Raw genomic sequence first — 24,577 nt, 5'->3', positions numbered from 1 at the left:
ACCGTGCGATGTAAATAGACCCGCTTATCATATCCGCTACCCTACGTAAGCTAACAGAATGTGCTCGAGCTTACTAACAAATAGTCGAGTTCAGGCATTGTGCTGCTCTAAACATTTCGAATAATACGCCCGATAGCAGCATTCGGCGGTTCGTCAGACGGTACACCGTACACTCCGACTACATGCTTTTCGTAGAATCAATCGATTTTATGCATGCTAGAAAGAACGTGCGCAATTTTTTCGTACAGTTCTTTTTTTTAACCCCAAAGTCTTCCAAGAGGAAAATACTTATGTTATTCTGTCACCAGATACGGCCACTTTGAAGACGGACAAACTGGTCCACGGTAGTGGTAGTAATACGATTTTGGCGGGAAAATGTAGGTCAGAAAGACAGAAAAACGCCCGCATATGAGTATCACGGCGAGAGCCCAAACGGCAAAAGAGTTTTTGTCTGGACTAAACCGATCTGTGTATAGTAAAATGCGGATATATCTAATAAGGACTTGGAGAGCAGGTTTTCGCTTGAGATCAAAAAATAATGTATCGGCACCGTTCGTGGTTAAGGTGAACCATTTGTTAGGTTCCGGTCAGTGTTCAGGTTGAATGTGTACTATTTTAGTGAAGTAAAAATGTCCTAAATGAGAATCAAATGTCATTTGTAGTAATATGGTGAACGCTTTGCCCTAAAAAATCGCCAGTTTTTGGTATGACGCCTTGTTTATATAGTCGGGCGTAATGTTAAATATTATGGAGCTTGCACAAGTTAGGAAGGAAACTTTAATCATGCCAAATTGAATACAACTTATCTTTGAAGTCTAAATAAATTTTGATCTGCTTGTTTTTGAGAATAAAGGCACTCAGACGAATGTTTTTATTCTTATTCGATGATCCTTATTCGACTTGAAATTTGTGATATCGTTGTAGAATATATTTTTGTAGTCATAGATATTTCGGATCTTTATACTATCTTCAGCGCGTTACTCTGCTAAACAAATATATTAGTTTACCTATACCTATAATTCCTATTTTGTATCTAGATGAGAGGGTCCCGCTAAAATCGTGCACGCCTTACAATCTATAATAATAACAACAACAACAACAACAACAAATAATGCTAACAGCAAGTTTTTACTCGTCATTTTTTTGTTACGGTCGAAGCTGCATGGGCTATGTGGCTAGCCTCAATGAAGACGCAACTAGTAGTTGGTAATCTAAAATGAGTGTAACTTAGTATATGTACGCCATGAACAAGCGACAGGTAACACTTGTTCGCATCCTCTTCGATTTCTTTTTGCTAATGTAGATAATTCGAGCCCGAAGGCCAATTTCTTAGACGAAAGAAGAAAAAAAGACTTATAGCCACCTGGACAAACATATCTTCCCCTCTTTCCGCTAAATATATCACCTCTTTATAGAATGCAAGCCGCTTGAATTTGCGAAGCGACACGATGAACTGACGGTTTCCCTCTAGAAGTGGCCGAACTATAAGACGACACGGTAATCGTTGAGGGGTATTTTGAGCATAAGGAAAATGCTGATAGGATTATTATTGAAATGTAACGCATCCTTTCCTGAAAGCATAGAGGGCAAACGACATCAAACTGTGTTATTTAAGTAATCTTTCTCTATTCTGCTGCCAAAGCGCTAGGTAACGCCTACGAATTTCGTTCTCCTACGAAACAGCGTTGAACCTCTTCTGCTACTTAGAGTGCCGATTGAAGAATAATCACTGAGACTCACGAACTTTGTTAATTTACAATCGACACATGAATTTTTATTGCCACTTACAGATTTCGGGAGCCTATTTCCGGAGAGACAAAATTTTATTGCACCGGACTACCTACTGGAAGCTAGCTGCTGGAAAAGATGCGGGAAATTTGACCAATATTCCAATCTCTCTTGGCGAGCACCAGGAACTGATCTGTTTGAATGGACTTAAGGACTGGGCAGAAACTAAATAAACCCCGAAATTTTGTCCACTTGAACATTGTCGAACGCTACGGCCTAGATTCGTGGGAATCCTGGTGGACGATGATTTTGTTAGGTTCTACGACTATGTATATGACAGCCTCAATTCGCGTCAATGGTTTCATATTCATCCGTTTGTTTCGAGATTTCCTACTCACTCGCGAAGAGGCCTCTTGGCCATTCGCCGTACGGAGTTTCTTTGTGCAAGTCGCAGGTAAGTAGCAATTAGCTATTGCAATGCATAAAAATACCACAATGCTATTACCGAATGAATTCAGCATCTGTCTATTTCAAACAAATCGTTCAAATTATATGGATGTCTATTTGTATTATTATTTCATGGGATATATTTTTAAATAAAAATTCGTAAATAACCAGTAAACCTTTCAAAATATTTTGCGATTATATGTTTACCGATCTGAGTTAGAATCAAGACGAGTGTACAAGGGACAAGCCTTGAAACTATTGAATTTGCGAAAAGATGTAGTTGCTGAGCAAGCGAAATTTTTAAGGATTTACCCGTTACGAAAAAAGGATGTTCCCATAATAGGTAAGTTGGTTCTGCCTTCGCCTATAACGTAAAATTTTTGTTAATCAACGTTCTATATGGCGTCTAAACATTGACAAGCTGATACACTCCTTTTTTTTTCGTATAGATTGTAGGGCTGTGTATGTAATACATTCACTATCGTAGCACTTATAGACATAATTTCATAGAATTGGTGGAAATTGTCGGTTTTTTAAAAAAAAATTGTGGTACGTCTCTCTTCGGCGACAACTATTAGAACGTTCTCAAGACGTCTTGGCATGACAATGGAGGCATGGGTTTTCAATATAGGTACTTGTATTAAATGAGCAGAAAGTTTTAGTAATAAAAGTCATCTATTAAAGAGAATGTCTGAGTTGAAGGTTGATAGGTCTAACTTGAAGATGAAGGTTATAAAAAGTCAGCAAAATTGAAGAAATTGCAAGCTTAGAATTTATTGAATACCTATCAACTAATTTTAACATGTAGAGATTAAACCATGTCACTTACTGAATTGTAGTGATATAAATAGTGATACGTTTAAAAATATATCATGTAAACAATTTCCTAGCACATCAGTAACTGGATGAATTTTTGTCATTTTCTTTTGCCACTTTTATCTTTTAAGCGAGTGAGAAAAATCCACTCGTAAAATAACAATAACAACAACAGGACTGATAGCGCTACGCAGTCTTTCGCGTATTTCTTTGTATGCGACAACTAAACCAAAACTATTAGCCAAGAACGAACGATTTATTTTTAGGGATATTTTTGATGAAAACTCAAATATTTTAACACCAAATGCTAATTTCTGGCGTAATTGATTTCAGCACCAATCGTAGAGCAGTGGTTCTCACACATGGTTATACCTAGCACTAGAGTACTAACTGTCGTTAGTTCTCTGCTATTTTGTGCGGGATCCCTTGACACTGACAAGCGTTCAGGCGGGATATTTTACCTGCAGCTACATAAGTCCTCTGTAGTCCTCTTCGACAAACGAGCTACTGGTACGGCGGCATGATTTGACACTTTCATTACAATAATCATTACTACGGAAGTATCACAATACCTAAGCACTATACGTTTTTTGTGGTTCGTTTCGATCAATTTCATCCGAACGGAGAAAAATTGATACGAGCGTACAATATCTGTTTCAATGGACGAACGCTTATCTTCGTTCTGCGTCTACATAGGTCTATCGACAACAATCTCATCGTTGTACATGCCTGCTGTATATCCAATATGGAACGCGTGGCAGTCGTCTCCTATTGAGCACAGTGTCTCTGCATACAACTGCCATTGGTTTGGCCATAAAAAACATGAGTTCATTGGTGGATACATACGGCATAAGGATACAAGCTTGGCTTGTGCTTTCCCTTCTGCGGGCTCTTTTATTGGCTGTGTAAGTATTTCAAGGGATTCCACAGTTTCTAATACAGCCAATCAGCTTGAGCGCATTGTCAGTTATGACTCCTCGTCAAAGTGCTCTCCGGTCGTATATAGTTTTATCGCAGATTAACAAAAAGGTACTGTTAAGAGCCCATATCTGCGTATTCGTACTTGTTCTCTGTCAGAGCTTATACAAGGAACTGAGTTAGCAGTTTTGATGTTTATCTAACAAAATGTTGCAGAAGAAGAAGACAAGCTAAAGCATGAATTGACTTCAATTAAGGAGGAACCGGGTGTGCCATCAAACGCAATCGAAGACGGCAATCTTGCACCGTCAGCTTCGTCCGCCTCCGTTCAGCAACTGGGCAATATGGACGGACCTTCGACGGAAAGGCGCAGCAGATGCTCTTCCGCTATATCTTCAGTAGTTGATGAAACCGGATCTGTTGTTTGTGTTGAGATTCTTGCGTTACCGTTATCTCAAGGTTTTTCCTATATTTTGACCCATTTTTTTCTAACTTGAAGCATGCTATTTGTTTCTTTAAGATCTTGTATATTATGTATTACATTATACGAATAACGCATCTTTTGTAAATGAGCGCTTTTCTTTCAGAAGACATAACGAAAGCCGTTGCAGAGAGGAAACCAAACGTCCCCCAAAAGCCCAAAACATATTTTGAAGCCTTACGTTCTCTGCTGACCGTTACATGTTTCATCGACACGTTATCTTTTGCAGCCATATTTGTAATAATAACAGCCTTTTGTCAGGTAGTACTTATAATTTATGAAGTATGAAGGTATTTACCGCACTTACAAGCGCAGGCGAACTATCGGCACGTGTTCCAATGATTGAAGTTCATTTTACGTTCCGCTATTAGAGCTCGAGTTGTGTTGTTAAGAAATACAATTCATTCTTGTAAAAGACTCGTGCAATACACATACCTTCGAAATTTCCCGCCTTTATGAGTAAGGCATAAGCTAATGGCGATAGTGATAATAGTCCGCTTTAAGTGAACTGGCCTAAAAATAGCTTGGCAGAATCGTTTACGCTTGCAAAAGCATGATTAAACAGATCACGCTGTTATAACAGCGCCTTAAAGTTAAAAAAAAAATTGTTTTCGAAAGCTTTCTGAACGTCCGCTCATAGGTTGCCGTGGACTACGCTGCTGACAAGCGACTCGGCAGCAAAACCTCAACGTGGTGCTTTCACACGTATTGCGTCGGCGATCTGCTTTTCCGAGGAGTAGCTGGCTTATTGTTGAAAGCAAACCACTCTCTACAATAGGTGTAATGACAATTGGTAGGCACGTCGGTCAAAGAAAGAAATAAAAACAGAACGAGTATACATTTGTACCCTATGATACTTTTTTCCTAATCTAACTATACGGTACGGCTTCGTAAAAGATTTTAGGGTACAGATGTGCTATGAAGTGCACGTGGATTAGGATCATTATCAATAGACTTTCGTTGGTCAAAATACATTTGCACTAATGTATAACTGTGGTCAAGAGTTTCCCAATACCAGAGCTACATTTTGCACGTACAGGTTTTGTCCTCCAGTGGGCTGCCCTTCTGATGCTCACTCTGAGCACGTCTATAACTGGTGTCCCGACTGCTTGTTTCCTTATGGGAGTGTCCGATGGGGCTTATTTACCATCATTCTCATAGCTGATCTCGGTCTGGCTGCACTCACGTATACGTTAATTTTTGGGAACTCTATTAACGGATTTGCCGGTCGTTTTATTACTTCAGTTTTATTTGTAGTACGGGGAACACCTGACAGTACGTTAGGAATAGCTTTAACGATGAAGTTCACACAATAATTGTGACCGTTTTATAAGTAGAAAAGCATTCTCCGGTAAGTAGAATGGGATCCATACGAGGTAGTAGTGGCAGTTGGTAGAATTAGCAATAAATAGCTTTTATATTTGTGCTAGTTACAACTAACTGTTGGATCTGTGGAGTACGAACACAATATTTCCTAGCTAATTAAACTTGCCGTATATTTAATACGATTTCAAAAGCTCATTGCATGTTTCAGGTTAATTTAAACGAGTACAACGGACTGTTTTTTTTTTATACTTATATGAGTGTTAACATTATTTTTTTGTTTTTTTGGGCAAACCGTTGGCTACACTCGAAATGTTAACCGTCTTCAAAATGCCCTCGACGTCACAGCTTTGAAAAGATACTATACCACGCGCGTATACTTGCACGACGACTTTGTTCTAAAAAAAAACAATTTGTTAAACATTCAACTGATTATGCTTTCTCTCATATACATTTGCACTTTATTCGATATTTCATAGATAGTATTCTTTGTCTATCATCGCCGTAGTTTAGGCGTAGTTTATCTGAGAAGTTTTTTGCTGATTGAATTGAACTTCACTTTACATAAAGCTGGAAAAATGCAGTTATGCTTGGATTTAAATGTGTGTTCTGATGTTCGTTTTTCTGAAATTATTTGATCTGAATTATTTGATTGACCAACTTCTACTTTTTTTTTAGACCTTTTGTTCTTCCGACCATTAAAGTCATCAATAATGCAACTAACTGCTAAATGTGGCACTATTTCGTATCACAACAATCAGACGCTCAAACTCGCTGGAGCTTTCAAGTATCAGAAGGGACGTATCTTAATTCCTAATAAATTCCTTGTATTTAGTAATTATGCTTCCAATTCATCTAGTTTACTTGTGCTAATAAGATATCGAAACCGCATGATAACGTCAGAACAGATATATTGTCTGCCACGAAGTCTTTTCGAAATGTGTTTCCGTTTTTTCCGATATTGCGTCTCTTGTAGAGTTTAGATGCTGCATGGTTTAAAACCATGAGGATACCCTTGGATTTGACCTGTTTTTGAAGTACGAAGTTATATGTAGTCAAAGTAGTTACATGTATACCTGTTTAGCATCAAATGCAACTTTTGCGGACCGGATTTGAATAGCGCTTTCTGTTTTTCAGCTGTACATTATACACAGCTGTACACTGTAAACAAGAAATGAATTGCATAAAATGAGAAATAAAGACTTGCTATAGCTATTAATTAGTCGATTGGCACGAAAAAGCCATTTTTAGTGCCTCTGTCATTGTTGTATGTTGTGGCCTAAATTAACATTGGGCCGAAGCGATTCGCTACGCTGTCAGGAAATTTCTATCTGCGAGATTGGCTGTTTTGCATTCGTCAAAAAGTTTCAGTGTTCTGTCTTCTTTTAAATGCATGGGAAAAATTACACTTTTAGACAGTGTTAATATCGATATCGCATGAATCATACGCCCGCTTCTTTCAGCTCCTTCGAGCGTCAGGCAGGATGATTTCCTTTTTTCCCAATCCATTTGTTTTATATGCATCTTCTGTGGAGAAAGAAATTTCAGCTGTAGTTCGGAACACTATTCTCCATTCGGAATTAATTCTTCCAAGTAAACAAAGTTTTTTTTATTATCTATAACCCAAGAGGACATAAATTATGTCGATTGTACATATTACAAAGTGCGTCTAATACGTAACAGATGCTTCGGCCATGGCACAATAAACGCAAGACAAATATGTTTGTTTAAAATGCAGTTACTTCATATATATGTTCACAGAAAATTTGCTATAATGTATGGTCTCGATATTTTTCGAGGAAAGTAGGTGAAAATTATAGATAGACACCTTGTCGCTAGTACCATTATACTATACACTGTCCCTTGAGTAAACTCCGATCTAAAAAAATTTTGAGTAAGTCTTTCAGATAAGATATAGCATTTTAAGGTTCCCGTCAATTCAACGCAGCTACTGAAATCGGGTTCAAAAAAACCTTTAGCGTTCACGAAGCAAACCGAAGCGTGTCTTAAAGCGCTGCATCAGCCAAGAAAATGTGACGAGGCAGAAGCCCTTAACAAAGACTATTACGTGTAAAAGATTTAAATAAATAAAATCTTTCCTATTTCAACCTCATTAGAGCATTTGACGTTTCGCTATGATCGAAGTTTTTTTTCTAATGTGAATTTGTCCTACCCCACTTAGTAGAACGTACGGAAGGGTTATAATGCGGGTACATACAAAAGCTTACAAATGTGCGCCATAAAAGTTTACCGCGGATTGGCTTTCTACCAAAACAATCTGTTGAGCCCGAAAACAGGTTACACGTTGCCTTCGACGATAGCCCTCTCCAGTCCAAGGATGTCTCTCACCTTTTTGCGTTAGTCCCCTCTCTCGCCGGCCGGCCGACTTGGCCTAGATAGAGACTACGATGTTTGTTAACACGTGCGCTGGTGACTTCGTGCGAAAGACACCGTCAGTGGCTATGGGTCTTTAGCGGCCGGCGCTGATAGCATATAGTTGCGCCCGACCAGTTCTCAGGCTTACAGGTTATTCGTCGGCCTCCTTAAATTGTGGCAGCTTGGCTAACTTACCCGAATTTATGTTCATAAGGGTGATATCATAACACGCATGAGTAGATCAGTGCAAGCAGTGATTGAAAGCTTCGTATGGCTAAAAGTGAGTGAGCTAAGTGCGATCAGTATCCTGCCAAATCAGCTAGTTAGTTGGTATTTGGCCCAGGTGAATGAAACGGTACAGTAATGTAGTAGGTGTCAATGTAGTAATAACTAGTAAAGTAACATTTACAAGCGATTGTAACCGACTCTGTTTAGTGTGCCAGTGTGTACATGGCTAATTTTTTTTTTCGTTAACCCTCATGTCGGCATGCGCACGCCTGCAGATTAACTGAACGAGGCCTGGTATGCGCCATATAATGAAAAAAGTAGAACAAACGTTTCCGACAAGCCTTGTCATGAAGGCAAACTGATCATGAAAGTTTTGCACATAAAGTTCATAAATTCTTCGCACAAAAGTAAGAATATTAGCAAATGACACAGATAAAGATATTTATCGTGCTTAACGTTGACTATCGTTGAATGTGTATGGATGCACCAATTATAGTTGGCTGATACCAACTATAGTCATACTGAAGATGAATGGTGGGCACGTGGTCTGTTCGAAGCCCACCACTGTCCTTATACAGTTAGACACTCAAGCGGTACGGGAGAATAAGGGAAGAACGTGACACTTCGAAAGCCGGGCTGATATTTTTGAAAGCATTACACACAGCGGCAGATCTGTGTCATATATATATATATGAAGATGACTGAAAACACCTTTCTAGTCTATCTTCCCTTTAGGTTCGTTGTGAAAGAAATTCAAAGACGAGAATTTGCAATCGCTTTGGGAACTCAATCATTAGAAACCCAGTGCGTTAATATTTTTTAAATAAAGGAGGTTCTTCTATTACTGTATATGTTCATGCTTCTACTCAATATATTTTGAATGTTCTTAGGATTCATTTTACCGTAGTTGATTGGTAGGACTCTTTCAAACGTACATACGTTAATTCGTTGTTATTCTTTATCAGGAGTTATTTTACTGTGTTTTAGGCTAGCTATATATTCGAAGTGTCCCATATTTGCTGAAAAAAAAATTTTATGGAGTTAACGTAAGAAAAAGCGTGTACAATGATGCACCGTCGTGGAACACAAATCTCTGAAACACATGAGAACACAAGCTGTAGACAAAAAGTTTAAAGTGTATCTATGTAAAATAGATCTGTGCAATTAAAAAACGAAAAAGCAAATAAAAAAAAATCATTCATTGCAGAGTTTAAGTGGTCAGCGTACCGTTTCTTTTCTGCCAAGCCTCCCAAGTAATAATTAATTTTTCGTTTTCATATAATCTTGCTGTCAATTCGTTATCAATAATTATACACGCAGTAGTAGCGATAATATTTTAGTAAACCTAGATTTAGGGTGATTATTATGTATTTAAATGTGCTTGTAGACAAAAAAGTCAATAACATTTTTCTCCTCTGCCCCTCAAAAAAGCAGCAACAAAAAATATTACTCAATATGTTGGAATATAAATCTAGGGTTCGGTAGTCGATAATAGTTCTAGATCTAGAATAATTATCGGTGTACCAATATAATGAGTCTGTCTTCCCGAAAAAAAGAAACAAGTATATGCGTTTAAACGCCTACAGTTTTATCCACAAGATATTTGTCTTAGATTTGATCGATTTTTACCATCTTTTTCTATCACGGACCCTGTATTGCGGATGACTCATCCCTTTCGGTAGCTTTTCACCATTTTTATTGTAGGATAAGTGCAAGTCATAAAAAAGTTCCAAAGTGAAGAGACTTTTCAGGTTAAACGACAGTATGCAGCACGATAGTTTGAAACCCTATTGCCGTAAATAGCTCAAATGAGTAGCTTGTGTTAGACTTTTTCAACAGAAGGGGCTATCTCACGTCAGCTCAACTCAAAGGGGCACACAACGCCAACACCCGAAGAACGGGCACCAGCTTTTAGGCGTGCTCTTATAATTACAGCGCGCTCCTTGCTACACATGGTAATGGTTCAGTGCCGTAGAAATGTACACGAGCCTGAAGGTTTTCGACCACATTCCCATTCCCAATGGTGTCTCGCAGTAAACGAAACTTATGTCCTCCTATGTTATCTCAATTAATGCTCGACTACGTTGGGCAGTTTCTCAAGGTGTATTTTACGATTTCAGATTATTTCCTAATCGATACCTACAGTGGCTTAATCATACTCGTGAAACAGCTGACAATAGGTTAGCTACATTTACACTTAGTCCACCGAAAACAACAAACGTTTAAACTCAGATTTTGTCCTGTCAAGAGGCTGGAATCCAAAAATCGCTACAGATTTTTGTTTCATAGATTGGCATGTAAGGCCTATTGCCGGACTGTAAGGCCTATTGCCGGACTCGCAGAAAGCTTTCCTAATGCTCCTATTACTTTATTATTGTGTGTTGTACTTTACCACTTCGGAAACCTACGCCCTGTGACAATCACCTGTACGTTGGTAGAACAACTCAGCGTTTATTCTATTTGAAATGAATGTTGTGAAACTATTATTATCTCTAGTAATTCAGCGTATTAAATCTCAGCGTCAGCAAAACATCCATATTAACTATATAATTAGAGAGAAGTAACAACTACCTAAATAATAATAATAATAATAAGTTTGGAGAGTGAAGTTCTGTACTTAGTTGTTTTTATATTCAGTGCTAGAAATTCGTACGCGGTGTTGACGAGATGCATCAAACTGGATGGATTTCTATACGTTTACATGTTGAATGCTCGTTTCGTATTTATCGTGTTTGCAAATCATTTGTATTTGCCGAGGTACGCTAATGTTTTATTTTGCTACATTATTTAACTAATGAATGAGTTTGACGTTTAGCTTGTGTCTGCAAATTAGGAAATTTTTTTACAAGTTTTTCTTCACAAACAAACGCATGTATGTGATCCGTAAATATTTTTTTCTCTCTTTTTACTGTATATTTGAGCGTTGATTACATACAAAATGGCCCCCAGTTGATTAACGACAATGGTATTGTCATTGTCGTTGTCATATTCATTTAAGACTAATGTCTTAAATGTAAAGATGATAATTTTTGTATCCCCTTTTATCTTGACAAATCCGTACTAGTTATATTACTTACTAGGACCAAATACATCGTACATATATATATGTATATATATATATATATGTTTCTAAAAGATCAATGTTGGGAACTTTGATATGAATGGTCAATGATATGAATGATGCCAATGATATGAACAGTCAATCAGCTAGTTGACGCTGAATTTAAGCCTCGAATTAAGAATGAATATAGAACATATGTTCGAAGTTTAGAAAAATTTAATTTAGAGCTAGACAAAAACAGGCTTTCATATGTTTGTTTCAACTGTGACTTTATCTAAATAATCACACAAGCTAATGTTTACTGTAAAGCTACTTTGCCGTTCGACTATGATTGCCACAGGCTTTATAGAATAATAAGTGCTAGTGGATAGAGTTTACTCCCTGTAGGATTTAAATATTACGAATCCTGTTAGATAAATAAGCGTTTTAGGATGATTTTATCGATGTTTTACTATAATACATATTAGCAAATAAGTACAATTTGTTTAATCAAATAGTTTACTATTTATGTTCTTTAAGGATGAATTGAGAACGAGCAGAGCAGCCTTTCTAGATAATTTGCACAGCAGTCAGCTATCTCCGTCAATCATCTACGGCGAACGCCCAAAGAGACTCTTCAGCCAAAATGGAAAGGAACGAACAGGTAACAAACATTGCAATAGTACCCCACATTTAACCTTTCTTTCTTTGTAACGGACATTTTCATTCACTTTGCTGACACCTCCCAATTTTTCTCTTTTAGGTGGAATTGAAGAAGGAGATCGGTCTTCTTTCTGGTGTACTGATGGTAGTAGGCACTATTATTGGCTCAGGAATATTTGTATCCCCCAAGGGGGTGTTTCAGCATGCGGGTTCTGTAGAGGTCGCTTTGCTCGTTTGGGCGTTATGCGGCCTATTCTCATTATGCGGTGGAATCTGCTATGCTGAGTTGGGTACATCAATTCCCAGAAGTGGTGGCGACTACGCGTATACCCTCGAGGCGTTCGGGCCGCTACTGGCCTTTTTAAGGCTTTGGATCACGGTCATAATTGTTCAGCCGGCCACCCTTGCCATTCTATCGCTCGCGTTCGCAACGTACCTTATAAAACCATATTACCCAGACTGCGAGCCGCCGGATACTCTTCTGCGACTTATCGGCATACTCTGTTTACGTAAGTGTTCTCGTGTGTTGGATTGTTTGCAAAGTTCGCATCAATTGTATGTAGTATAATTTCTTTAACTTAACCTGCTCAAATACAAATGCTGTTGACATACAAATACTTTGCGCCCAAAGAAAGATTCAAAATATTTGTAAAAATTGCGGTGCGCAATCAGCATCAAAACGAGTTTGACTTAAAAACCGTTAACAATCAGCCGAATCCATAGAATACGCCTTTAAGCTCCTAGAATGTGTAATTAAAATGACTGTGTTGAACGTATAAAAATCACCGTCCAGTTTTCTTAAATAGACATATCATGCCCTTACGAATGCTTCTCAATTGGCCCGAGACCATGGGCATTTGTAGATGAAGAATATTGCTAGTTTAACATATTCACTAAACTATATTAGTATGGTCACAGGTCATGTGCAAGAAATGAGCACCGGCTTTTAGCCCTGGAATTTTTCATAGTGGAAACGTGTTGTCCATCTTAATTTGGATAGCGCTATAATGTTATACTGTGATGGCTCAAGGGCTTTACAGGACCGCTCATTCTACTAACTGAAGCCCCAATATATTTTCAAAGAAAACGTGGTGCATTTCTATAAATGTTCCGTAAATGTTTATAACAGTCCAAAGGCTGATAAAATATCTGAAGCACTAGAAGTGTTTCTATGTAAAGATTAAAACATTTCTAGTCCCATAAAATAATAATAATTATACGTCCCAAGCTGTAAGATGCAGTAAAATTTTATTGCAAATGTTTATTTACTACGTTTGCTTTGTTACGGAAACTCGACGAAATATAAGAATACGTCTAACTGGCGAACGTTCAGTTCTTATCCTGTTTAAGGATGAGTAGTTAGCATCCGACAGACATGTTTCCAGAAAGCCAGAGAAAGCTGAATTTCCAAGCAGGTATATTCTAGGAACTATTACACACCTTCGGAAATGAAAAAGAAACTGAAATGGTGTGGGCTTAAACAGAGGTCTATAATGCTCCACACAATCCCGTACCACTAAATGCATATTTTAGGTAGGTACGTGTACGTATACGTGGTGCAGCATTCCGCTCGACCAAAACTATCAACCTGTTTATTAACCCATACACACGAGAAGTGTTTGCTGAAGGTGTCACCATAATTATGTACCCATTACGCTGTTTTGGTTTAGCCTGCGCACCTTGGTTACATCCCAATAAGGAATTCGTCATATCTACTAAGCATGTACCTGCAGCACAAGACCTTGCTATATCTAGGAATGTTTCCTTGCCTGCTCGAAGACTCTAAACTATATCGGATTGATGTGTCTTCTCATTTCCAACAAAAACTATTAAATAATAGCTACAATCTTATCTGCACTCTACTTCACTAGATGACGGTTCGTGCATAAAAATAGTGCGACGTTTGGAACGCAAACAACGCTTTTACCCTTAATGAATTTAATAATCTACACTCAATCTTGACGTTGCTGTTTTCTTTTACTTCTACGACGTAGCAATTAGTATAGGTATCGTTTCATCCGTTGTCTGCTATATTATCGATGTAGATTTGCCTGCTAACTATAAAAAGTCATATTGATTTTTCTTACTTTACGCAACCATATCTCTCTTTACCATATCCCCATAATCTCCGTTTAAGTGGGAGGCCGCTGAGCGGTCCGGTGGGTCAACGAACCCCGGACAATGCAAAAAGAAGATGCTCCAGAACGATGAAAAAGAGACCCTTTTGAGATGGCATAATGATGAACGGCTTTTCATTCGACTGCTTACACAACGGACTGGCAAGACACATTTCGTGTCTATTTCTGGCTACGCTACGTTTTGATTTGGACCATATCTATGAAAAGTTGATTACTTTTTTAAGCGTTGCCTCTTGTAAGCGTTGCCGAAACAACTTTCTACCTACGTAGCATTCATAATTGGACCAAGTATCAGCACACGTTTCCAACATGTATATAAAAGCGACAATCACTTCAAAGTTTCTTAGAGAGCCAGAGACAGTGCGAGCTAGCAAATCCCCGACTCTGACTTTGGTGTTACTTCCAGAAAGAATTCTTACATTGTCGTGGAAGGCAACGTCGGGCGGAATGCACTGCCCTAACAGGCGGTGTGTCCTTCACCAGGTATCTTCTCCGGCAGCCGCCGAATAACGGTAGCTGATAGACTAGGCGTCTCCTTAAGGGCCGCTATCTACGTAAACCTATCAGAACTTCGCAGTTTCCCGGCAACGTGCAAGCAAAAAAGAGAAGTGTCTGTCTCAAGGACTGTCTGTTTGTTCTGTGCATGCAGGCGAAGTTCGCCAGAAAGGAGAATTCTTATGTTCGGACTGATATGCGTGATAGACCCTCACTAGACAGAGTAGACGATATAGAAAAAAAAAGATTCATCATGGTAGATGCATACTAACAATGGCAATTCAGTACTTACCCATAAGTTTGGTTTCATATATAGACTGTTGAAAACGCTTTCGTATGATGTGTTCTATACTAGATCTATAAGTATGGCTATATAAATAACAAATTAAGAATATATGTAAAACAGATTCAGTGGGAAATTTAGGTCATACAAATAATTCCAAAGGTACTTGACAAACACTTCAGTATACTGAAATATCTCTAGTTGCAAGATTATTCCATTATAATCAAAAGACCTCAGCTCGACAGGGACGAACCAAGCAATGCGATACGTTAGTGTGCTTTTAATTCCTGGAAGCATCACTGGGTGAAAGCTCAGTTCCCAGAGCACCAATTTTGCAGGATTTGCATTGGATACCGGATCTAATTTTCTTTTAAAAGCAAACACCAATTTAGTGTATATACTTTTTTTCGAGCTGAGATGAAGGAAGATATGCACCGCTCACAGTTTTGCACTATTTCATTCAATAGTCATGTTTATATGGCAACATATAAAAGACAGAAGTCATAAAAATAGTAAATATATGTACTATGCGGTCGCGCATTTATCCGAAAATAATAAATTATTTCCTCAATCAGTCTTTAGCACAACACCTCTCTTTTTACAGATCAGTATATGTTTTGATTTTAAATCTGACCTCTGCTTTTGCGCAAAACATTATACTGTGTCCAAGAGCCTTAACTCACAGAATGTAAACGCAGAAGAAAAAACTGAGTAAAGCTGTTGTAGATAATGCCACTGAAACTAGCTTTAATGTTTTGTTCTAATACGGAACTTGAGTCACTTATCGTTATCGTATCAAAAGTGATGAGAGGTGTCTCTTTACTATGTTAGGCAATTGTTTTAGCATGTTTATCTGTAATAAATCTCTATAAAAAGTGTATAACGTTAGTTACTTAGATAGCAAACACACGTAGACCTCCACTTAAAAGTAAAAATGCATTGCCGTGCCTAAAAACATGGGTACAGAACAAACATACACTAACAAGACAAAGCCACTTTGGGACAAAGATTACTCCCGAAGTGTTTAGGCGTGAAAAGACAAATGATGGTTTAAGGACATTTATATAAAGACCTTTCTCCGTGTCAGCTGCGTTGATTATTCTGTACACTTGACCGCTGAGGACTTCGTGAGGAAAGGTGATAAACTGTAGTCGAGCTTGTACTTACAAATAACAAATAGCTACTGTCTGTATTGACATAACGAACAGAGCTTTAATAGAGAGGTATCAGCCTTCATTTTGTGTAGATGACACGTCTGATTAAAATGTCTTAAAAAAATATTAATATCTATTCCGCATCGGTATCATTAATACTGGTGCGCAAAGTATCACCTATAACATGTGTCAGTACTAGTAAAGGGTGTTTCATGTGTTCTCACTACATGAACCAGCCTTCACATTTTGGGTGGACAAATTATTAAAAGAGTAAAAATAAGCGCTTTCATAGCTTCAAATACTTTTCAAATCATATTTAATATTCGCTTACTTGCTAGTTTTGTGACATTGACTATTTTCAGAATAAGCGCCTTATTAAACATTGGTATTGATTTATCAAACCGTTGTTGAAAAATGTTTCGGTCTACCGTCGATCGGAATGTCAACAAAATAATATCATAACGTCCTTATTCGTACGAGTGTGCCGTTCGTATGTGTCGTTGGCAAGACTTCGAAACCCGAACCAGAACAACTTACAACCAGAAACTTCGTCATCAAGTCAAGGGACATTTTTGCACTTCTGAATATTACTACTGTTGTTTACTAAATTAGTTAATACACGTCGAGGAACTGCTCAAGGCAGATCGTCAAGAGATTTCAAGAAATGCTTCAGAGCATTTATAGCGCCGGTGTACTGACAGTAAAAACAGTACGCATTGATTCGCATTACTTTAATTCTATGTGTTTCAAATTTAGCATTCAATATCAAAATGAAATTAATAATATCAATTACTGTTTTGTGCTTATCAAATATTGCTGAGATACACTGTTTCGAGTACTTGGAATTGTTACACGAACATAAATGTATGTTGAGTTCCAAACCATTAAGTAACACTGGCGACTGTGGCATATATTGATGAAAAAATCATTTATAATTTGGGTTTTTTTTTATGTTTCACATGTAGTGCTGCTGACGTATGTCAATTGCCGTAGCGTGAAACTTGCTGTGAAGGTTCAAGACTACTTCACAACCGCTAAGTTAATCGCATTGGTACTTATTATTGCAACCGGATTATATCGCATTTGCACAGGTATCATGTTTATTTTAACAGCTGCTACAAAAACAGTAATACTTACGAACTTAAGAAAGTCACTTGTTCTAGGTTTCATATAATTATTTTCGGCGATATTTTTCAATCAAATTTCATTTCTTTGTTTTAAACTGATTAGGACTGATTTTTTCCATCACGTTATAAAAAAAGAGGACTTTTCTCCTATTAACGAAGTATATAATGCAGCTTGTTGGAACAAGATTTATGTTTATATAAATACACTAATATTTACTATATACATTAAAAGCATTCTTTTAGGTTTATAAGTGCTTACCATGTTTGTGTGCCCAGGTCATACTGAACACCTTGCAAACCTATTCTCGGATACAACTGTTAGTCCTGGTGGCCTTTCACTTGCTTTTTATTCAGGACTCTTTGCTTACGGAGGTTTCAACAATTTAAACTATGTTGCCGAGGAACTGCATAACCCAAAAAGGTACGAATCTTAGTATTAATTGTTTCCTGTAATTACGTAATATTTTTTGCATGGCGTAATTTTAGTTAAAAGAATATAAAGCATAGTACAAGGAGCTACTTAAAGCAAGCTGGCAAAGTGTTTAGCACCTCTTGTCATCACATTGTTTTCTCTACATTCACAACATCCATTTAAAACCTCAGAATATTATTTTATGTATTATCGCTAGAGACAACTAGCGCGCAGTAATAAGTTTTACTCCCACCTTTAAGCCACTACCTCACCTAACGCCACCACGATTAGTAGGCAAACATCACAAGTCATACGACGACTCATCCATTCCTACCATATACACATCGACCAAAATTTATGATATAAGTTTTTCAAATATCTACAGTGGCAACAGTACTTTAGAAAAGGCGTTGCTGGCCGTTTTGTTCTCAATTCTATGTCACTGAAGAACCTACCTCTGAATTTATCTATCAATTATCTATCTCTATTTATCAATTTTCGAAAACGTTTTTACATAAATCGAGTGTACGTGCCAGAATGGTTTGTCGGATGGGTTTTTCAGGCTGCCTATTGTCTAAGGCCTATTTAGTCGGACTTTGCTTTTCAACAAGGCCCCACAGGCAAGGCCCAATGTGTCAAATCACATGACAGTCATGCTACGGGTACCGCGCGGTTCACTGCACGTCTTCCAAACTTCTTCAATAGCTTCAGCATTTCAAGTATGCAATGGCAGAAAGCTTTATATTGTTAGTAGTATATATAATGTCCAAATTTAGCTCATCTATTTTCGATCAGAGAAAATCTTAACGAAAACATCAATAGTTGACAAAAAAAGCCTATAGCCGGTCGCATAAGCGCCTACTTAGAGTTGCTTATGAGATTCTGCAAAGCCCAGCCCAGTTCGAACTTGTTGTGGGCAACGCAGACACGTGGATAAAGTTCAAGTTCAGCTCTTTCATATAGACGTTAAGGAATCGTCGCACAAGCACAATTCCTTAATGACTTCTTAAACTACGTTTTACGGCTTTACGGTCCTGACGAATCTTGCACGTCATTGATGCATTCGATCCGCAGATGTGCTGAATCATCGGTGGGGTCAGCCACCACCATGCGCAATGAACTAGGGCTGTAACGCACAAGGTTGTCGCCAAACTATGCGTCCCCATGCCAACAGAGCCCAGGCTCAATGCATTGACGTAGCAGAAGGGAAGGAGCCCATTTAAGCTGCCTAGTAATGCCCGTCATCAAGTTTGAGAGGTCTGAAGTAGCGGGTGTTAAAAAAATGCAATGGGCGAAACTTCGTATGAACAGGACCTGTGAACGACCTACATGATAGGCGAACTCGCTAATGGCCTTCTGTATCAAATTAAAAGAAACACGCCCTGTTGCTGTTTCCCAAAGGCTTATCAAAAATAAAAATATGCCACACTATCGACAACAGTAATTATTCTACCTGCTTCTCGCCGACCTTCAGCTTTATTTACCTGAGACGATCAGATGCAGGTGCTGGGCATCAACGGCTCCGACTGGTCATTTGGCGGCCAAATTCGATACTACACGTGCACACACAAATGGTATGGCACTCATCTCAGTGCCGATATCCACCGTGCTCCCTCTAATCCAACACTGTCCAGTTCGATCCCGATTTCAAACCACAGCGGAGCAACAGTTCCGATGAGTCGGATAGTTGAGGGACCATGTGCCGCCCAACGGTCGCATGTTTGGCCACTTGACGACGTCAGCGCACCGGCTTTCTCGCTGGAGGCCTATCCTTTTCGTCATCTCCCGGTATGTCGCGTTGAATCGCTTGGATGAAAGTGTTGTACGAAGCTGGATTTGCCGCTACGACAGATTTTTTGTGTTTTCTTGACCTTGCTGTCCTTCAAAGCTCGTTTGACCTTGTTCTAGTTTTCGAAATATCCATACGTAAGGCGTTCGTGAAGTTTTTGTTTAAAAACATCTCAGTTGCCTGCCATTAGTCCGATCTCCATGTCATATTACACCATAGCGGTCCACGTAGGTACTATTGCACCCACTGCAGAACTTGGTTCTGGGACCGGTTAGTTATCCGGACGCAATTCTTGAAAAATCAAGAACTAGCGAGCCCGACCGTCCATTCTTTCGAATTTCGTTACCCACCAAGCTGCCACAAAAAATGGAGAAAAAGAATTGCAGGCGACTAGGGATTAACCGTCCAATTGTACTCACAGTCGGCCGGAACCAGAAGTACATATGTTGGCATCACATATTTTCTGCGTCTGCATCATCACAGATAGGGCATTCCGAAAATGTATACACAGGTTGAATTTTTATAACTTCAGTTCTTATTGACCCGTACTTAATACTGGAATTGCATTGGAATCTGCACAACTGCTTCCGCATTCTTCCTCACTCACGATATAATATGTTCTTTTTTTTATAGTCTACGTTCGTTTCTGGGTAAGGCTTAGATTTAATGCTCAATGCAAGATGTCGATTCACTGTTCGACCTGATCCAAAAAAATCTTCGTCGAAAACTGTGCAATATGTTTTGCAAAATTGTTTTCTTCATTGATAACATGTAGTGTTACAATTGTATTTTCCCAAAACCTTTTTAGCTCACAACTTGCTTGTCTTACAGATTTTTGGATTTATCTCTTGGTCCGTCTTTCTTAGCTGGTGAAGATCGTTGATGTTTTTGGTCCTTCGGAACGTAATCTATCTGTTCGTTTCAAACTTATCTTTTATCCAATTAATTGTAAGTCTCGTAGATAGATCTGCCAAAAACTTTTGTGTTTGTATTTGCGCTATATGTTCATACATAACCTCATAACATTCCATATAATAATTTAGTACAGCAGCTAATTGCCGTTATTATACTCATTATTAATTATTCAACTTACTTACACACTAATAAAGGCAGTCAAAATTGTGAACTTTTAAATAATGTATTTATAGTGTGCTAATAAACAAAAATTGATACCACTAAAATGTTTCTAACATTGAGGGAACGAAAAGTCTTACCGTTGGTACCGCAAGCTATCTACTCAAAATTGCATGTTCTTGCAGCCATGTGCTTTAGGTACTTCTTTATTGCATAACTACTTCATTATAAAGAAGGACTCTTTATACTTAGACGTACTTATCAGCAGGTATTCTTTTTCTCTAGATTTGCGGCTTGTAGAGTGAACCGAAGGTAAGGAACACATTAATTGTTAACAGATTACTCAATCTTCAGATTTCGCAGGCGTTTGTGCAATAACAGTGATTCGTGTTGACTTTCAGAAATTTACCGCTGGCTATTTACATCGGAGTATCAATCGTCACGGTCGTGTATGTTTTGACCAACATAGCATATTTCACAGTAATTTCGCCGGAGGAGATGCTCAAATCACCTGCTACTGCCGTGGTAAATACAATACTTTCAGCAATTAGTAAACCGGCAAACACATGCTTCATCGATGCTCAAACTACCTTGACAATACCTGCTCACTTTTGTATGTTTTGTCAATATGTCAATTATCTCATTTACAGACATTTGCGCACAGAATGTTTGGCCCAATGGCCTGGACAATGCCTGTATTCGTTTCACTATCGATTTTCGGAGGCCTTAATGGAATTATGTTCACCATCTCAAGACTATTCTTTATTGGAGCTCACGAGGGTCACTTACCGGCTTTCGTCGGCATGATCAACGTGCATCACCTTACGCCGACACCTCCGATTCTTCTATCGGTATATCGCATCAATTATTAGCAAAATTCAAAACGGACTGTTATACACAGGCGGGAAATATTACTCGGATTATAATCGGTATATAGGCGATACCTAGCAGGTCATTCCGCTTGCCGTTGGGAAGTCTATAAAATGAGATGCCTTTTTAGACATAGCTGAGTATATTTTTGGGGCCCACTATTGGTGCTCTACCCCGCCACACGGTCAGATGATTCTAAATGTTTTCAACACTTTTTACGCTTCGAGTACACTATGACTGTTAGTTCGTTTTATCATGGTGTGCATTCTTATAGAATCTTACTCACTATTTTATTTTTCTGATATTTGCTGCCTCTTTATTCATTGATATTACTTTAGACCGGTATCACCCTTCTAATGTTTATAACATCGGACATTTACGCTCTGATCAACTATCTTTCGTTCAACTACTGGCTCTGGGTGGGCATCTCGATTCTTGCCCTTTTGAAGCTAAGGCACTTGAAACCGGATCTTCCGAGGCCTATTCAGGTAACCACTACACCCGCAAGGTCTAGCTAGCTTTCGATAAACGCTAGCAGATACTATTATATTCTAAGCATAATATTCGATACGTTATAATATGACACGCTGTTTGGTTTTAGTTACGATGAATTTAGTTGTCGCAATCAACACCAGAGACTTACTTAAAGATACGACACCGACACAGTTGAACAACTCTTTCTGCGTTATTCGGACATTGTTTTTCAATATTTTCTTCTTTCAATATGTATTTCAAAATTTCTTGGAACCCATATCCGCCACCTCGCATACAAATCTCACAGTAACAGATGCGCTTTTTCCATAGCCATGTAGAAATGACGTTTTGTATCGAAATTTTATTTCCGACAATTTTAATTTAATTCAGAACAGCTCGTATAAATTTAAATACTTAAGAATGTGTTAAATACTGCAAGCAGTAAAATATGGTACGTTTATTTTCGTAGTATATATTTGTGTAGTTTAGCTAATATCTAACTAATTAGCTGGTCTGTCGAGCAAGTTTTATTGGGCACATAACGAGCTACAGTGACCAATGATAAAGAAAGCGTTTGCGGATATTTTATAGGTAAACCTGATTTTTCCAATCTTGTTTCTACTTATGTGCGTTTTCCTAACGGTGATGCCCCTCTACGAAACACCGTTGAAGAGTGGGTTGGGCGTCCTCATCCTCCTAAGTGGAATCCCAGTTTATTACCTCCTTGTGAAGCCAAACAAGAATCTAATCGGTCTTAGAAATATATCTGGTAAGTTCGCAAATATAAAAATCTAAGCATTGCCAAGTCCGCCTTCTAGATAAAAACGATTTTACCAAATAGTGAAATAGAATTGTAGGGCAGAAAAATTAGGAAAGCTAAAATTAGCTACTGAATGATAACCTAAAAAAATATGCATTAAGCGTTGGAAGGCAATGAAACACTTCACATTTAAAATGTACTGTATAACAATCCTTTAAACAGTACTATATGTTTAAACAAACTTACAATACACTTTGTCTATCAAAATTAGATCTTTTTCAATTCTGCATATGCATATAGCGCGAAGTTATTAAGTCCATTCAAAATGAGTAGCCAAATCAGCTTAAATGAACCCATATTACCAGTATTAGCAAAATAATAATTATCGCTTAAAATAGTGACGGTATTTAATGGATAAAAATTGTCTAAGATTCATAGCGTATGTACCATTGCATAGAAAAATAGTTATATAATTAGCTACGAAGGATAACGTTTCTGTTTCGGCGAGGAAGCACCGATTACATTAATTGCAGATCAGACTCTATCCGAAATCTTGCAAAAAAATTTGTGAAGGTGGGTTTGCCCCTCTGCGCGGACATAGTAGTACTTTATTATTAGCGCATTAATAGTGGAGTAGCTAAATCTGAGTTAATTTGAGTCCTCCATCTATTGCTGATGATTGGAAGGGAGCAAAAGTCTCCCCAGAATGTTGAGTGTATTTAATTGTTTCGAAATAGGCTACAGGAGCAGATTGTTTCATTGAATTTTTTTAATGAATGTGTCTTTTTGTGGAAAGATGAAATTCACTTCACGAAATGTGGTCGTAAAAATTAGTTCTTAGAATACAAGTACAAACTCAATTCACTAGCTACATAGTGTTTTAAACAACGGAAACCCCTATTATTCTTCTTTCAGGCCATCTCTGTTAACTGAGTATGAACAGAAAAGTTTCCTTGGCATAAAACCCCTGACTTGAACGAATTCATCCATTGAATAGATTATGCCCGCGGCACATAACAACCCTTGTCGGTCTAGGCCCAGTCTACCTTTGCTAAAATTTAGGCAGGCATATATCTGCGGAGAAGTCAACTTCCGGATCTTTTTAGATCAGCTCTGATGTTTGCTAGCACGTCATATAATGCTTTAATATCAAGGAATTGCCAAACTGAAATGATATTTTTGGCGTTTATCGACATTTGTTATCGGGGCGTCAAAAATGCCGATGCTCACCATTTATTAATGGTAATAGCTTTGACTGAGCGCCTCCACCGTGAAGCCCATGACGGTATACAACTACACTGCTATTAACTAAATTTCATGCCGTAATACTCTCTTTTTTCAGCTTATTTTACAATCCAAATGCAAAAGCTACTTGTAGTTGTACCTCCAGAAAAAGAAGCCGGTCTATGAAGTCGCCTGAGCATACAAGGATCACCGTTCAAATAGGTCATATACTATACATAGTGATAAATCGAAGTGTTCACGATCCTATTTATAGGTGTACATTGAATCGTATAAATCCTCAAACGTGAAAAAAATTTAATGATGGTAAGTGCATTTTTATGAACATGTTGTATAATACGCTGCATAGACTTAGCATCTGGTTGTGACCCCTGTAACTAGTCGATGCATACAACCAATGAACAAATGAGATGCTGGAAAGTTGTAAATGAAATTAACTCATAGTTCCATAGAATGCCACTGGAAAACACGTTGAACGCCAAAAAGCAGCGCCAATTATGTTTAAAGCCCAAAGTTATGCTCTATTTTTGTATGCCGGACGTGAGAGCAAATATTGGTGAAGATTATACTATACATACATCGAAAATTTCGCCTATGTCATCTGTCAATGCGAATAAACGAACGGATGTTTAGAGAACCATTATCTCTCAGTGTTACTACTTCCTGTGTCTTCCGAGTATCCATTATTAACTATATCTTATCATATGCCAGCCATATTCACAGAAGATTCGATCAAGTC

General features: G+C 38.1%; 2 protein-coding genes across 9 annotated transcripts; both read left to right on the top strand.

Moving 5' to 3' along the window:
* Window positions 1-1,027: 1,027 nt before the first annotated feature.
* LOC111251381 (uncharacterized) lies at window positions 1,028-5,236 on the top strand. 3 transcript variants are annotated; one of them, XM_022807898.2, is made up of 5 exons: window positions 1,391-2,182; window positions 2,396-2,518; window positions 3,325-3,501; window positions 3,688-3,896; window positions 4,126-5,236. In XM_022807898.2, the coding sequence occupies exons 1-5, from the start codon at window positions 1,930-1,932 to the stop codon at window positions 4,141-4,143; spliced, it is 780 nt and encodes a 259-aa protein (XP_022663633.1). In that variant the 5' UTR covers window positions 1,391-1,929; the 3' UTR covers window positions 4,144-5,236. The 3 variants fall into 3 exon arrangements, with proteins under 3 accessions (XP_022663632.1, XP_086845600.1, XP_022663633.1); XM_022807897.2 differs by having other exon boundaries at window positions 1,028-2,182; window positions 3,688-5,236; XM_086989474.1 differs by lacking the exons at window positions 3,325-3,501; window positions 3,688-3,896 and having other exon boundaries at window positions 1,028-2,182.
* A 2,870-nt stretch (window positions 5,237-8,106) lies between these two features.
* LOC111251028 (Y+L amino acid transporter 2-like) lies at window positions 8,107-24,481 on the top strand. 6 transcript variants are annotated; one of them, XM_022807192.2, is made up of 10 exons: window positions 8,107-8,239; window positions 11,898-12,021; window positions 12,121-12,529; window positions 17,056-17,181; window positions 17,494-17,638; window positions 20,894-21,017; window positions 21,143-21,343; window positions 21,701-21,850; window positions 22,428-22,605; window positions 23,939-24,481. In XM_022807192.2, the coding sequence occupies exons 2-10, from the start codon at window positions 12,004-12,006 to the stop codon at window positions 24,004-24,006; spliced, it is 1,419 nt and encodes a 472-aa protein (XP_022662927.1). In that variant the 5' UTR covers window positions 8,107-8,239; window positions 11,898-12,003; the 3' UTR covers window positions 24,007-24,481. The 6 variants fall into 6 exon arrangements, with proteins under 6 accessions (XP_022662927.1, XP_022662929.1, XP_022662924.1 ...); XM_022807190.2 differs by having other exon boundaries at window positions 8,115-8,369; XM_086989472.1 differs by lacking the exon at window positions 8,107-8,239 and adding an exon at window positions 8,408-8,432.
* The last annotated feature ends 96 nt before the right edge of the window (window positions 24,482-24,577 follow it).

Source organism: Varroa destructor, unplaced genomic scaffold (genome assembly GCF_002443255.2).
Source record: "Varroa destructor unplaced genomic scaffold, Vdes_3.0 BEIS01000005.1, whole genome shotgun sequence".
Lineage (NCBI taxonomy): Eukaryota > Metazoa > Arthropoda > Arachnida > Mesostigmata > Varroidae > Varroa > Varroa destructor.
This window is presented reverse-complemented; position numbering and strand designations above follow the sequence as displayed.

Bases quoted from the DNA above. Each gene is read 5' to 3' on its own strand.
- LOC111251381 (XM_022807897.2), top strand. From the start codon at position 1,930: ATGGACTTAAGGACTGGGCAGAAACTAAATAAACCCCGAAATTTTGTC. The intron at 2,519-3,324 runs GTAAGTTGGTTC...AATTGATTTCAG, and splicing joins AAAGGATGTTCCCATAATAG to CACCAATCGTAGAGCAGTGG. The intron at 3,502-3,687 runs GTACGGCGGCAT...GCGTCTACATAG, and splicing joins CTTCGACAAACGAGCTACTG to GTCTATCGACAACAATCTCA.
- LOC111251028 (XM_022807189.2), top strand. From the start codon at position 8,322: ATGAGTAGATCAGTGCAAGCAGTGATTGAAAGCTTCGTATGGCTAAAA. The intron at 21,344-21,700 runs GTATATCGCATC...ATATTACTTTAG, and splicing joins CACCTCCGATTCTTCTATCG to ACCGGTATCACCCTTCTAAT. The intron at 22,606-23,938 runs GTAAGTTCGCAA...CTCTTTTTTCAG, and splicing joins CGGTCTTAGAAATATATCTG to CTTATTTTACAATCCAAATG.